We start from the raw sequence: 16,111 nt of genomic DNA on the forward strand, positions 1-16,111 counted from the left end.
ACAGAGTGTGTACTTGTAGTAGCGTTTGTGACTACATGAATGAACACATGAATATGTGCATAAAAGAAGGAACAAATTGGGCAAGGCACCTGGCATTGCCTAGTTCAAAATAATATGCCTACAAAATCAAAACTCACAATAACTTTGTGAGGTGCTTATTATTATTCCTAACCTCTCTAGTTCAATAATTTAACCTAAACGATAGAATTAATGTCATAGAATTTGTAAGTGGAAAAGCCTGGATTTTAACCTATGGCTCCAAATCTTAAACTTTTCACCAAGTCTTAGAGTTTTTCTCAGCAGCTGCATTATTTTTAGGTCCTACCAACAATCTGGGATTAGCCAAATTATCTATTCTACTTTGCAGCATTGTTTTTAAACAACACATTTTTACCCTCAGAAAATGAAATGTACTCATTTCCTTAAAGTACAAAGGTTTATCTTCATTGTTGCTGCTCCAAAGAATGTGTGATCATGTGCAACCTCAGGCAGACATTTCAGTCCTGGTGTGTATGTTCAAAAAATGGCCCTAGGTACCAAAGGCTCAGAATTGTATGCTGCTCTGTGGCTTGAAACTCCCTCTTCCTTGGTGATTTTGGCAGCCAGTCCCCTCCTAGAAAGGCTGACATAGATAAAACATCACCCAAATAGAGTTTGGTTTCCTGCACCATCCTCCCTCAAACCTCCTCCACCTCTCGTATTCCCTACCTCTGTGAATAGCCACCCATTTCCCAGACCAGAAACTTGGTCATCATCCCTGAGTCCTCCATCTGCACATCCAGCCAGTCTGTTCTACCTCCTCAGTGTTCCATGAGTCTGTTATCTCTTCATTCCAATGACTACTGCCTTCATTCAGGTCTCCACCTGAACCTTAGCTGCATTAGGAATCAATCTCCCAACACATCTCTCCACTTTTTGGTTTTGCACACACAAGCCAACATCCACACTCTAGCCCAGTTCATGATTCAAGCAGACAAATCTGCTCAGGTCAGGTTTCTGCCTTTGAACCTCTAATGTCTTCTCTTTTGTCTCAAGATTAAGTCTAAAGTCTTCATCATGGCACACAAGACCCGTCATGGTCAAGCCCCTACCCACCTCGCCAGCCTACTCTCACCCCACTTTCCACCTCTCAACTCTGGGTTTGTACTATCTTCTTATGCACTTTGCATTTACTGGTCCCTCCCTCCCCCACTTCAACTTGGTCAACTCCAACCAGTCCTTCAAATCTTGGCTTGGGCGTCATCTACTCCCAGTGTCTCTGGCTTCCACAATCTGGGTTAGATGCCTCCTTCATTTTCCCATGGGAGCCAGAGCACTACCCACATCGTATTGTGATTGTCTACTTGTTTGTCTATCCTTTACCCCCACACCCCTTACACAGTGAGCTCTGTGAGGGCCAGGAGTCTTCATCTCTTTGCCTCTAGTTCCTGAGCCAGTGGAGGCTCATGAGTTTGTTGAGTCAATGAATCCTTACCCTCACCTCTCCCAACTCCCCCTTCCCTGCCACCATAGTGGTGGAGACACCATTAAAACAGTCAGCATATGTCAGTGTTGTAAGAACCTTAATGGAGTTACGTACAAGGTGCCCTGGGAGCAAGGAGAAGGGAGCCACGGCAGCTTCAGATGTCTCAAAGAACAGTATGGCAGAAATATGCCTGGGATGTTAACTTTTTGAAAAACAGCAAATGGAAAGAGCACCCCAATTTACAACCCTGAAGATCAGCTTAAGAATAATTCATAACTCTAGGCCAGTGGTTCCCATTCTCTTTCCATATGAGGACCCCTTCTAATATCAAAAAGTTTAGATATCTCTGTGTAATAGTAGCTGACACTGAAAATCCTAAAACTCCTCTAACTTCAGTAAGGATTTTATGAATCTGATTGGATTCATCACAATGCCATCTACAAAGATTCACAGATTAGTCGTACATGAATGCGAAAGACAGTTATTATGCCCACAGACTGCCTGCTGTGGGTATGGGTTTGTGGACCCCCTGTTAACACTCCACAGGGCCCCTGGCAGCCAGGGGTTTAGACTCACTGATGCTACCATAGCCCTTCATGCCTCTCAGCTACCCTTTCCCCCTGAATCTGGACCGACTCAGGAAACTCACTGATGTAGAAGACAGACATGGTTGGAAAATGAGTAACTGGTAATACCTTCATAACTAAGTAATTCTATCCAGGCATTAAGAGATTAGTTCAAAACTTTAAGAATCTGTATTTTCACACAGAATGAGCAGATTAAATACTTTCCTTTAAGCAACCAATCAAAGAATCACTCTACTGTAAAGTCTACTTTGCTGCCACGTGGTGAGATGAGAAGACCATCTGTCCCAGAGACCATGGATCACTTTGTTATCCCTCAAGGCATGCAGGTTGGTTGGTTCAGGGTCATGCTGAACCTACTCCAGTGATTCAAGAGCAACCTTCACTCTCATGGTTTTAGGTTCTATTTTCAGCAGCTATGTTCAACCAGGATATAAGAAAACAATCTCCCATGGTACTTTGCTCATACTTTAATTATGACAATTTACTCTTCTTTTTTGTAGTTACGTAAGTTATATATACTTATTTAAAAAGTCAAATGAGGAAAAAAAATAAAAAATAAAAAAATTAAAAAGTCAAACGAGGGACTTCCCTGGTGGCGCAATGGTTGAAAATCCGCCTGCCAATGCAGGGAACACAGGTTCGAGCCCTGGTCCGGGAAGATCCCACATGCTGCGGAGGAACTAAGCCCGTGCGCCACAACTACTTAGCCTGCGCTCTAGAGCCTGCAAGCCACAACTACTGAAGCCCGCACGCCTAGAACCCGTGCTCCGCAACAAGAGAAGCCACCGCAATGAGAAGCCCACGCCCCGCAACGCAGAGTAGCCCCCACTCACCGCAACTAGAGAAAGCCCGCACGCAGCAACGAAGACCCAACGCAGCCAAAAATAACTAATAAATTAAATTAAAAAAAAGAAAGAAAAGTCAAATGATACCAAGTTTATAAAATAAAAAATAGCAGTTTCTATATCACTCCCTGATCCCCTTTCCCAAAGATAACCATAAGTAATAGTATAACAAAGTCTTTTGTTCTGTTTTGTTTATTAAAAAGAAAAAATAATACATATTGTTCTACAACCTGATTTTTCCTTCTCTCGCAATTTTTTTACTTTCTATTATTAAAATCTTCAAACCAATACAAAAACACAGAGAACAGTATAAGGTATCCCCATGTACCTATCACCCAGCTTCAACAAATATCAACAATTGGCCAGTTTTGTTCATTTATCTTTCCTGCACATCCAATGTTTTTCCCTGAAATATTCCAGCAAATCTTAGACATTATATTATTTCACCATAGTATTTTATTTTGTATTTCTAACAGGTAAAATCTTTTAAAAACAATCATTTTGTCATTATCATATCTAAAAATAACAACCACCTTAATAAATAGTCTGTTTCTATTTTTCCTGATTGTCCCTAAAATCTGTTTTTTAACTTTTAGTTTGTTCTAATTACTATCCAAATAAAGTCCATAACTTGTTGACACCTCTCTTTTAATCCATAAGAGTTATAATAGTTATAATAGTTATATCTCCACTCCCTCTTTTAGGCTATTTATACATGGGTTTTTGTCCTATAGAATTGCCCAGTCTGGATTTGGCTATTACATACTCAGAATATCATTCCACATGTTCTCTTCTCCCTGTTTCCTATAACCTCCTCAGTAGAACTAGACTCTTGATTAGATTCAGACTCTTATTTGGGGTGGAATATTTGGTAGATGGAGCTGATAGCTTTCTATTTTATCATACCAGGAGGTACATCCATGGCTGTTAGTGTTGTCAGCTGATCCATCCACTCTGAAGTTTCTGATTAACTTGACACCTGCTCATTTTAATATCATCAATGATCACTATCTAGACGCATTAACTCATTAGGGGTTGCATAAGGGTAATTTTCTAATTCTATCATTTCTTCTGCGTTTGCTAGCTGAAATTTTTCTGTAAAGAAAACTTTCCCTCATTAACTGTTTGATGACTTAGAAACTCAGTGTGTACAAGAAAGACAGAATAAATGTTCTCTTTATTACCAATTTCCAGAATAACAACTTGGTATCCTAGCCACCTCATATTAATCAAAGGTGATTAATAGGTTAATTTTTTTGTAATATCATTGTGAACCCCTAGATTTTTATGCTTTTGGCGTGTTTCAGTCCATTGCAGTTGTTATTCTCATTGAAATTCATAGTTTCCTGTCTTTAACCATTGAAGCCCCTTCAGGTTGCCCCTGAGTTTATATAAAATCACAAAGTCTTTTACAGTTTCCTTTACAGTTTTCTAGAACATAGGATGTAGCAAGCCTATCTTATCTATTTCTTGTCATGAATTTGGAATCAGCCATTACTTCAAGGAGCCTTTGTCTTTTTAATAGAAAATGGTATTTAGATATCATGGTATAGGTGCTAGTGGGCAGTAATTGATTCCAGACCTTTTCTGTGGACAAAGCTAAGAAATGTATAATTTTTAGAGCTATAAAAAAAGTAATGACTTTATACTATTTCTATTTCCTTGCTTTTTTTATTTGGCAATATAATACAGATTTTTTTTTCATGTCAGCAATGCAGATCTAATTATTTTAGTAGCTGTGTAATGTAATTATATGACTATAACATAGTTTATATAACCAATTTTCTCTTTAGAAAAAATATTAATCCAAAGGGCTTAATAAATGTAAAATCCCAATACCAGTGTCTTAGAGAGCATTTTTAATGATTTAATGCTACCTATCTTACTGATCCCTGATTTTGCATGCTTAACCCCTAGGCCTGGTATATAGCAGGAACTCCATTTTTGTGTGTTGACTTGGACCGAGCAAGCCAAGGCCCACAGAAGGAGATGTAAAAAATAAAAAGTCTAGACTAAGGCCTCTGTAATAACTCCAAAGGACCTTTGGGAAAGCTCTATGCCTCTGGTCCAAAGAGGATGACAGACCCATGAAGTAGGCCTAAACCCAACCCACAGATTAAAGCCAAGTTCAGTGGAGGCTAGCCTGGATCAACTACCCCCCAGCTGAATGAGAATGAATGATTATTATTTTAAGCCACACTGAATTTGGTAGTGATTTGTTATACTTTATTATTATCATATTCTTGGACAGAATGACTTGACATGATAAAGATATCAATTCTGCTCAAGATAATGTATATATTTAATATGATCCCAATGAAATATACTGAGAAAGGTTATTATTAGCTACATAAGATTTTCTATAACTAAAATTGTAGATGATATCAAAGTGAAAAGGGAGAGAGACCAGAGAAGTGGGAGTAGTGTTTTAAGATTCTTATCTTGCTTGGGGGCAAACACAGCATTTGTAAGTTTATATAGTGGTCAGAAAAATAAGCAAAAGTATGGCTCTTAGTAAGTTTGGAAAAACAGAAGAGCAAAATTAAATGTATAACTTTGAAATCAGTCAAAGAAAATTCTATCCTTTCAATGAAAAAAGAAAAGAGAAAATGAAGACACTTGTAAGTGACTTAAGTGGGAATGGCAGAAAAAGGACATCCAAAAAGCCACTTGTCAATAAAAGTAACAAGAATACTGGCAAAAAGTTGTCGAAGAACTAAATGTAAGAGCTAAAACTATAAAACTCTTAGAAGAAAACATAGAGAAAATGCTTCAGGACGTTGGATTTGTAAGGATTTCTTAGATATAACACCAAAAGCAAAGACCACAAAAGAAAAAATAGATAAGTTGGACTTCATAAAAATTTCTTATGCATCAAAGACACCATCAACAAAGGCAATAAATGGAATGAGAGAAAATATTTACAAATCATACATCTGATAAGGGATTGATATTCAGAATACATGAAGAACTCCTACAACTCAACAAGAACAACAACAACAAAAAGAATCTAATTCAAAGTGGACAAAGGACTTGAAAAGACATTTCTCCAAAGAAGATAATAGAGGTTACCAGGGGCTGAGGAGAGGAGACAATAGAAAGTTATTATTTAATGGATACAAGGTTTCTGTTTGGGATGACAGACAAGTTCTGGAAATGGATAGTGGTGATGGTGGCACAACATTGTAAATGTACTTAATGCCACTGAATTGTACACTTAAAAAGACTTAAAATGGTAAATTTTACGTTATCCATATTTTTGCACAATAAAAAATTAAAAGAAAACAAGGACAATGTATTTCCTAGCTCTTTCCATGAAAAATTTCTAAAAGTAATCACCAACCCAGTAGCAATTAGCGCTCCTAGTATCCAGACTGTGGTTTCTAATGTGGTACTGGCACAAAAGCAGAAATATAGATCAATGGAACAGGATAGAAAGCCCAGAAACAAACCCACGCAACCACGGTCAATTAATCTATAACAAAGGAGGCAAAACTATACAATGGAGGAAAGACAGTCCCTTCAATAAATCATGCTGGGAAAACTGGACAGCTACATGTAAAAAAATGAAATCAGAACATTCTTTAACATCATACACAAAAATAAACTCAAAATGGATTAAAGATCTAAATGTAAGACCAGATACTATGAAACCCTTAGAGGAAAGCATACGCAGAACACTCTTTGACCTAAGTTGCAGCAATATCTTTTCAGAGCCGTCTCCTAGAGTAATGGAAATAAGAACAAAAATAAACAAATGGGACCTAATCAAACTCAAAAGCTTTTGCACAGCAAAGAAAACCATAAACAAAACGAAAAGACAACCCACAGAATGGGAAAAAATATTTGCAAACGATGCAACCAACAAGGGATTAGTCTCCAAAATTTATAAACAACCCATGTGGCTCAATATCAAAAAAAACAAACAACCCAATCAGAAAAATGGGCAGAAGACCTAAAAATAAACATTTCTCCAAAGAAGACATACAGATGGCACAGAGGCACATGAACAGATGCTCAACATCGCTAATTATTAGAGAAACGTAAATCAAAACTACAATGAGATATCACCTCACACCAATAAGAATGACCATAATCAAAAAATCTATAAACAGTAAATGTTGGAGAGGGTGTGGAGAAAAGGGAACCCTCCTACACTGTTGGTAGGAATGTAAATTGGTGCAGCCACTATGGAGAACAGTATGGAGGTTCCTTAAGAAACTAAAAATAGAGCTACCATATGATCCAGTAATCCTACTCCTGGGCATATATCTGGAAAAAAACATGGTTCAAAAGGATACATGCACCCCAATGTTCATTGCAGCGCTGTTTACAATAGCCAAGACATGGAAGCAACCTAAATGTCCCTTGACAGAGGAATGGATAAAGAAGATGTGGTACATATATACAATAGAGTACTGTATTACTCAGCCATTAAAAAGAATGAAATAATGCCATTTGCAGCAACATGGATGGACCTGGAGATTATCATAATAAGTGAAGTAAGTCAGACAGAAAAAGAGAAATATCATATGATATCACTTATACGCGGACTCTCAAAAAAATGATACAAATGAACTTATTTACAAAACAGAGACAGACTCAACAGACTTAGAGAACGAACCTATCTTACCAAGCGGGATGGGTGGGGGGGCACGGATAGACTGGGAGTTTGGGGTTTATGTGTACACACTGCTATATTTAAAATAGATAACCAACAAGGACCTACTGTATAGCAGAGGGAACTCTGCTTAATACTCTGTAATAACTTAAACAGTAAAAGAATTTGAAAAAGAATAGATACATGTATATATATAAATAAATCACTTTGCTGTACACCTGAAACTAACACAACATTGTTAATCAACTATGCTCCAATACAAAATTTAAAAATTTTTTTAATTAAAAAAATATTTCCCATTAAAAGGAATCAGTGATGGTTGATTTCAGGTCTGGGTCAGAAAATGTACAGTATGAGCCTGGAACATCTTGACACACCAGAGAGCAAAGCTATCAAAGACTGTGAAAAATGTGTGAAAAGGATTCAGGAACTAACCTGAAGAAGCTCCCACTCAGTCAAAGATAGGACCAAAACTATAATGGATTGAAACACATTAAATATTTTAAGTTCAAAATTCCATAATGATTCCCAAAAAGATGAACAAAGAAGAAAAAACTCATTAGTCAACTTTGGAGAATGCTAGGGAACAACCACATTATTTTGAACACTAGTAAATAAAAAGAAAATGTAGGAATGTTGCTTTTACCCTATATTTCAGGATAATCAGGATTTAAACTGTTCTTCAGGGTGACATTTGATATAAAGAAGAATCTTTCTATAGAAGTATTCCAGTTAATGAATGACAAAGGAATGAGGGAGGGAGAGGAGAAAAGAAGGGAGAGAAGGGGGGCTTCCCTGGTGGTGCAGTGGTTAAGAATCCGCCTGCCAATGCAGGGAACAAGAGTTCGAGTCCTGGTCCGGGAAGATGCCACATGCCGCGGAGCACATAAGTCCGTGCGCCACAAATACTGAGCCTGTGCTCTGGAGCCCGTGTGCCACAACTACTGAAGGGAAGTGGATGTGGGATTGCGGGGGGAGGGAAACATGAAGTAAAATAAAATAAGATAGAAGAGAGACCTTGCACAAACTGAGGATGGCAATGTGACCTTAATGAAGAAACAGGATCCAGTCAATTCTGTGGTTTTTAAGGTGGGAAAGGATGACCTCGAAGAGGGGTCTTGAGCTGGATAACCAATAACCTTATAAATCCTGCTAAGAAATGTGGATTTTAACCTGAAAGCTATAGAGAATCCTGGAGATATCTGAAGCAGGAAAAACTTGCATGGGGCTGGATGAGAGGGGCAGAGGCTGGGAAAGTGGTCCTTCAAAGCAATCCATGCTAGGTCTCCACATGTGTAGTGGAGTCAGTGTGGACACAGAAATGCCCTAAATCAGGTGTGCATGCCCAACTCCATGGCACAGGGATCTTTGGAAGACCCAACACTGCCTCCCTTTAACCTTCTCTGATCCTCATGTACCGGAGGCTCAACCAGGAACAAGGCCTGGTTAAAAGTGCTGGGGACAGCTCCAGCACAGTCATGGTTGGTACCACCTTCCAGATGCGACTGTGAATAGGGCACAGCTGTCTGTTCTGATGGACGAGGATTCCAGGTTGTTGACTATACACCTGTGTCCTTGGGGCATTCAGTCAAAACCTCCATGCTGATACAGAGGGTATTAATTTTTTGTGAGAATTTTTTTTCATTGGCAAAGTCTTCACCTCTCTCAGACAGATGCCCAGATATTTACATAGGAATTTCTCCTCCTTTGCTTTTTCCTAAATCCTCACCTGGTAGATATATTTACCAGCCCTATGGTTCTGAAAAATCATTCCACCTCCCTGGTGGAAATACTTGGACAATACTTGATAGTCTCTGAGCACCACCCTCTCCAATGCCAACACTCTGAGGCCTGTAAGCAATCTTTTTCTGAGTGTGCAGAGCACTTATTGGGTACAATGTGCCTGGTGTGATGTAGCAAAATGGGTACAGGTTTTAGGCAGGCTTAGTTTAGTATCTTGCATCTGGTACTTATCAAATGGGTGGCCTTATCTTCTCTATCTACAAAAACTGGAGGTTAAAAAGGTCTATCTCACAAGATGAATGTAGGGAAAATGCATGTGAAAATACTTAGCCTGAGGAGCGGGCATTTGGAAAGTACTCAAGAAAAGATAGTTCCTCCTCATCCTCCTTCATTTCTGTTTAGGAGAACACGTTTCACAAACACCTTCACACTGAAAATCTCACAAATTGTCATGATCAAATTTTCCCTTTTTAAGAATTTAAGGGTGAACACAGGTATAGTATCATATGTAGAAAGAAATGCCTAGAATAATCTAAACTGTTAATTAGAGGCTGTAAATAAACAAGTGGGCTTATGTACTTACTTTATTTTAATTTTTGATAGGGATGGGTAGGGAGAAGCACAAAATCAAATATGTTTTATGATATCACCTTCTAAGGATAACCTTTTCTACTAGACTCAGGTGAAAAAAGATAATGAATATTTTCTTTTTATAAATCTGATTCTATTCGTTAGTCCCCTTAATCTCACTCATGTAGAGTTTTTGGCCCTTCTGCTCAGATGGATCATTGTTCAGCTCTGATATGAGACAAGATTGCTATTAATAAGCAGAGTTCAGGGAATATAAAGAAGTGGGAGGAAGAGAAAGCACCATGTCCTCTTAACACTTTTGGTCGGATGACTTGCCCTTCAGGTTGTAAGGATATTTTAAGTCAGTGGTTGCCAGTCCTGGATTCCTGGGGCCCCAATGAATTAATTAATTTTGTTTAAAATACTTTCTTAACAAAATATAATATCAAATGAAAGTCAAGGTGTGGTGAAATAGGCACTGTTATGCATGGCAGATTGTAATTAGACCAAATCTTTTGTAAAGCAATTTGGCGATTAATTATCAAGCCTTTAAATGTTGTACTCTTTGACCTGGGAATTCTTTCTGGGAACTTATTGTTGGGGAGGAGCGTCTAATTAGAGAAACAGATATGTACACAAAGAAGCTTATCACAGTGTTGTTTTATAATAGTAAAAAAAAATATTGGGAACAACCTAATAACATGAGAATAGTTATATGCACTATAGTGCATCCAACCAACGGATGGATGGAACCGTTTACAAGGAATATGTCAAAACCTGAACCTAAAAGCATATAGGCTTCTCATTAAAATTATATAGATTTTTTTAAAAAGCAGCAAAATATGAAAACTTCACAATTCAAAAGGTCTGGAAGGAAATATACCAAATTTTGATAGTGATAAGCTTTTGGTGATGAGATTTTGATTGACTTTTCTTTCTTCTTCCTTATGTTATTTTCAGGACCATCATAAAGACTACAGAATATAACTTTTCTAATTAGCAAATCATCATCATCATCATCGTCATCATCATCATCATCAATCATGTTTTATAAGGAAGTAAACAGAGATGCCAGATATAATCTTTTTGGTTTGGGAGATGGCCGAGAATGGGATCATTAAGATCAAAGACACAATAAATTCTATCAGTCCCAAAAACGGATGGGCCTGGTTGGTAAGGAGCCTACTCCGTCTCATACTCTCCTCCACAAGCTTGCTGGTTTCTCCTCAGGGTTTCTGTTAGGCTTGGAGAACAGGAAAGGAGGTAGTTTTCCCAGGCGCACTGAAATCCTGGTGCTGGTGCATTCACTGTTATGCATTCCTTCTCATTCTTAGTGCCATGATGATTATTTTTAAAGTGAATGAAATTTTAAGAATATCTAGGATTTGTTAGGCACTTTCTATGCACAGGCACTGCTTTGGTACTTTTTATCTCCATATTTCACCTTCCTCAGGCTTGCAAAAGTTCTTAGTAAAAGGAACTATTGTGTCCTTTCCTTCCCCCCCCACCCCCACCCCGTTCTCCTTTCTCCTACCCACACAGAAAGTGCCTTTGGGGGATATAATTGATTTGGATAAAAGAAAAAATGGGCAGACTGGACCACTCTTTGTTATGAACAAAACCTCCTTCACTGCCTGAAGAGTTGACTGGAAAAGCATGTTCAGGTGGCCAGGACTGGAAGGTTCTAGAAAGAGGGCATCAGAAAATCCCATGGGGGCTTCCCTGGTGGCGCAGTGGTTAAGAATCTGCCTGCCAATGCAGGGGACATGGGTTCGAGCCCTGGTCTGGGAAGATCCCACATGTCGCAGAGCGACTAAGCCCGTGAGCCACAACTACTGAGCCTGCGCCATCTGGAGCCTGTGCTCCGCAACGGGAGAGGCCACGATGGTGAGAGGCCCGCGCACCGCGATGAAGAGTGGCCCCCGCTCGCTGCAACTGGAGAAAGCCCTCGCACAGAAACGAAGACCCAACACAGCCAAAACTAAATATAAATAAATAAATAAATTTAAGAAAATCCCATGGGCTTTCTCCCTGTGATGTGGCTTATTTGCTTTACAGGCTTCAGGCATATTTGCTGACGTCAGCAGCCCGTCAAAGTTTAAAATAATAATAGTGAAAAGGAAAACGGCCCCTTTCTGCCAGGCAGTCCTATTCTGCCAACTTTTGTGTTTTCTTTTGAGTTAATAAACGTCCAAGAACCACCTCCCCTACCACCCTTGGTGCGGGGGGAGGGAAGCACAATAATTTTAAAACCACCAGGTCAGCCTATTGCCAGCATAAACCATTCAGACAAGTAGCGTTTGTCACACTCTAATGAGGATTTTACCTCTGCCTCCAAAAGAAAGCTATCATTAGGCTTTGTGTTTATGGATTCAAATGATTGTCTTGGGACAGTGGGTTTCCTTTGGTCCCTTCCTCATTTTAATCATGCTCCAGACCAAACGCATAGATGTTTTCTGCATCAGACGAAACGAAAAAACCATAATTATGCCAGCTAATGTCTTTGGAAAACATCAGTTAAGAAAACGGCCTTTTAATTCCCATTTTACTCGAAAATCTGAAAATATCTACACATGTTGTAATAGCATGGCGGTGGTGGAGGGTGGGTGTCTAAAAAGGAGAGAGCTCAAAGGGTCTGAGGAGGTCTGGTGGGCAGGCCCCTCTTGGCAACAAGCAGACGGAGAATCTCTCCAAGGAAAGAAATTTCTCGATAAAGCAAGACCTCTTAAGTTATCTTCCCATGTAGTGTTGAAACTGGAGCCGGCCCCCCGCACAGTTAGGTTGATACCAGGCTGGCACCGCACACACACCCTATTGTTAATACCTCCTCAGGACAGATTAGATCCCACATTCCTCAGAAGTTCTGAGCTCTGGAGGGAACACTGCCAGCAGGCTCCTTCCACGGGGCAACAACTAGCTACAACTGATAAGTTTTCATTGAAATAACTGGAACAATTACACTGAGTTCCCACAGGGCTCTGTCACTAGCTATTAAGAGAGAAGCACTGCACTTGCATGCTGTGGTGTCTGCAAAGGTGTGAGCCAGACAAGAGTAATTCAAGTCGAATCTTTAGCTCAATTTTATATACTTTCATATGCTTTTATGGCTACGTGCCGTTGTTAACCAAATTCTTCACCTAAGGTGTACTATTAGATTGTTTTATGTTTTTTCAGGTCTTATCTAGTAAACCTTGATATTTACACTATCTCAATTTAGGTTTGGACAAGTAACTAATTAATCTCTGACCAAAGATACTGAAGTTAGACTTGGGTTTGTTTGGTAAAATCTGTTGAGGTCATGGTTGGTTTTTTACATGTAGCTTAGTTAAAAAGCTGAATACTAACAAAGATCTTTGCTTTCAAGGCTTACCTTTCAACCAGAGTGCTCATTAAACAGCAAATGTAGCTGTACTTGAATTCTGCAACTTCCCTTTTATTTTTTCTGAAATAAGTGTCTGAAGGGAATGAAGTGGCAATAAGAATAAAAGGACAACACACATACCTTTGCAGGAGCAAATCTCAAAGGGCCTAGATTAAATTTTAACCAGGGGTTATGTCTACCACGATTCTGTATCTCCAAGGGTTAGGTTTGGCTTTTATAATAATAAAAGGTGATTTTGGAAAAATGACCCCATTTTAACATATACTGTATTTGCTAGGAGGAGACAGAGTTAGTCTTTGAAAGAAAATAAAAGGCAAAGAGTTTAGCAGATGGGTAATTCCCAAATCTGCATAAATGTAAACAGCCAGAATTTTGGTGCCTATGGGTTTTATCAAAGGTGTGACTAAGGCTGAGACCAACACCAGTGCGTCCTCTTTGGCTAGTTTTAACACGTTCACAGTCACAATTAACATTCAAGGAATTTCCTTTTCATCCAAGTGTTTCTTTAAAAAGCACTTTATACCACAAACTAAAGTTCTAGCTGCCATCAGTCTTTCCCATACAAAAGATTGGTGAAATCTCCATAATACTCTTTTTTTTTTTTTTGAAAATGGGCTCGGCCCACGTCAATTTCCTGGAGCATTTGTTTTCCAACATAAGGGGGTTCTCACCTCCTCCCTCCTTTCTTCCCCTGAAAGAGCTTGTAATGGAGACCTGGCTTCCTCGTCTGGTATCATCCTCCACATTCACTCCAAGGCCAGAGAAGCGCCGCTGCCGAGCAGGCGTCCCCTGCCCTCCCCCGCCCAGTCAGAGCGCTGCTGCCCGGCAGAAGGTCCGGGCCCACTCCCCGCCTGGTTTCAAGTCCCTGAGCCGGTCAAGCCGGTGCTTTCTACAAAGAAGGGAGAATCGGCCGTCTCCCTCTCCCGCTCTGCTCCTCCTACACAAGGGATTCGCACACAGGCACCGAGTCCGAGTCCTGGCTGTGCATAGAGCTCAGCCCGGTGTCCGAGTCCTCGTCGTTACCAGGACAGCTCTTGGCCAGTCCGCGGGCCTGGTCCACCCACACCTCGGCGCAGGCCTGAGGCCGGGGTTCCTGCGAGGAACCGCTCGAGACCGGAGTCCCATCGGGAGCTACCGTCAGCTCCAACGAGTGCAAAGTCTGGAGAAGGCCCTGTAGCTCGCGCTCCTTGCTGTCCCACTGCTGCTGGCTGTAATCTAAGTCCGACTTGACGGCCTCAAGGTCCGTGTTGAGCCGGAGCCCGATGTAGAGGCTGGTGCTGAGCTGCGTCCTAACCCGCTCCCGCTCCAGCAGCAGCTCACCGTCGAGGCCGCCATCAGCCTCCGGGGGCTCCTCCCGCGCTGCGAGCTCCTCCTGGCGCCTCCGCATCCACCTCTGGTTCAGTTCCTCCTGGATTTCGGCTGAGAGGCGCTCGAGCAACTCCTCCTGTTGGGCCCGCTGCTCCTGCAACCTCAGCAGGTCGTCGCAGCGCCGGGCCAGCTCCTCCAGCTCGACCGCCTGAGCCTCGCCGTCCACGGCCGGCGTCGCCGCCGCCGCCGCCGGCTCCTCTCCCGGGCCGCGCCCATCGAGCTCGATGCCTGCGCCCACCAAGTAGGTGTCCTGCACGTAGTTCACTCCGTGCCGCCGCATGCGGTCCAGATGCACCTTGGCCTCGTAGCGATCAATCTCTCGGTCCAGCTCCCGGAGCCGCTGCACCTGCTGACGGATGGTGTGGTCCTGGGAGAGCACCAGATGCACCAGCGTCTCCATGCGCTCAACCGACGCGCTCTCGGCGGCCCGCGGCGACGACGAGCAGGACGAGGCTGTGGACGCTGTGGACGACGAAGTGGACGAGCAAGGCGACGACGGCTGCTGCTGGCGCCGCCGGTTGAGCTTGGCCAGCTTGCGGAAGGCCTTTCGCACCACTCGTCGCTGCTTCTCTTGGGTCAGGGCCAGGCTGGGCCGCGCCGGGACGCCCCGGGCGGAGCAGGTGCGCTCGCGACTGAGCACAACGCGCGCCTCGGCACTGCGGGGTCCCGCGTTGGGCAGCGACGCCTCGCTACGCACCAGCACGAAGCGTACGTTCTCTCGCTCGTCGCCCCAGGCGTCCCAGAGTCTCAAAATGCGCGTCTTGTTGGGCAGGATGCGCTCAAAGCCCCGCCACTTCTCCACAATGCAATAGCACTGCGGGGGCCCGCACAACATGCCCTGGGGCAGCGCCTCGTCGTCGTCGTCCTCGTCGTCCTCGTCCAGGGGTTCCGGCAGCTCTCCTGGGCCTGGCGGGTCGCCAGCTATGCCCCGCCGCCGGCCTCGCCTCTGCCGGCGTCGCCGCTGGCAGCCATCCTCCAAGAGCACCCGCACTACGTCCGCGCAAGTGGTGCGACGGGAGAGACCGGACACCAGTTTCTCCTCCTGGCAGATCCACACCGATATCGTCTTCTCCGAAGGATCCATGGCTCAACCGGGACGCAGGTGGCGGGTGGGGCCGAGCCCCACTGGGGCGGCAGGGGCAGCGGGCAGCCCGGCAGCTCTTGAATAGGGATTGGAGCTCGGGACCCTCGTCCCCGTCGGCACCGGCCCTTCTCCCAGCTGCGCACAGAAGGCAAGCTGCGGCGGTGCTCGGCCTGGACGGCACGCTCCCGGAGCAGCATGCGCGGGCTCGGGCTCCCTCCGCTCTGGCTCTGCCTAAGGTTCCCGGGGCCTCCGGGTTTTGCTCCTCCCCACTTGGCTCCTCCCCCTCCCGCCCCCAGCGCCGGAGCTGCCGCCGGAACGCGGGAGGCGCGGAGCCCAGGCCCGCCCCTCTCCCGCGCTGCCCGCGTGGGGACTCTACTGCGCGTCGGTTCGAGAGAGGGACTCGGGGACCTCCCTGCCGCAGGCCCTGGAGCCCGTGCCTAGGCGCG

The 16,111-nt window shown here is 43.1% G+C and overlaps 1 protein-coding gene across 1 annotated transcript; it reads right to left on the bottom strand.

Moving 5' to 3' along the window:
• Positions 1–12,885: 12,885 nt before the first annotated feature.
• RASSF10 (Ras association domain family member 10) lies at positions 12,886–15,867 on the bottom strand. Its single transcript, XM_007174902.3, has one exon. It carries the CDS (start codon positions 15,663–15,665, stop codon positions 14,151–14,153), a length of 1,515 nt encoding a protein of 504 aa, XP_007174964.2. The 5' UTR covers positions 15,666–15,867; the 3' UTR covers positions 12,886–14,150.
• Between the last annotated feature and the right edge of the window lie 244 nt (positions 15,868–16,111).

Source organism: Balaenoptera acutorostrata, chromosome 9, assembly GCF_949987535.1.
Source record: "Balaenoptera acutorostrata chromosome 9, mBalAcu1.1, whole genome shotgun sequence".
NCBI classification, from domain to species: domain Eukaryota; kingdom Metazoa; phylum Chordata; class Mammalia; order Artiodactyla; family Balaenopteridae; genus Balaenoptera; species Balaenoptera acutorostrata.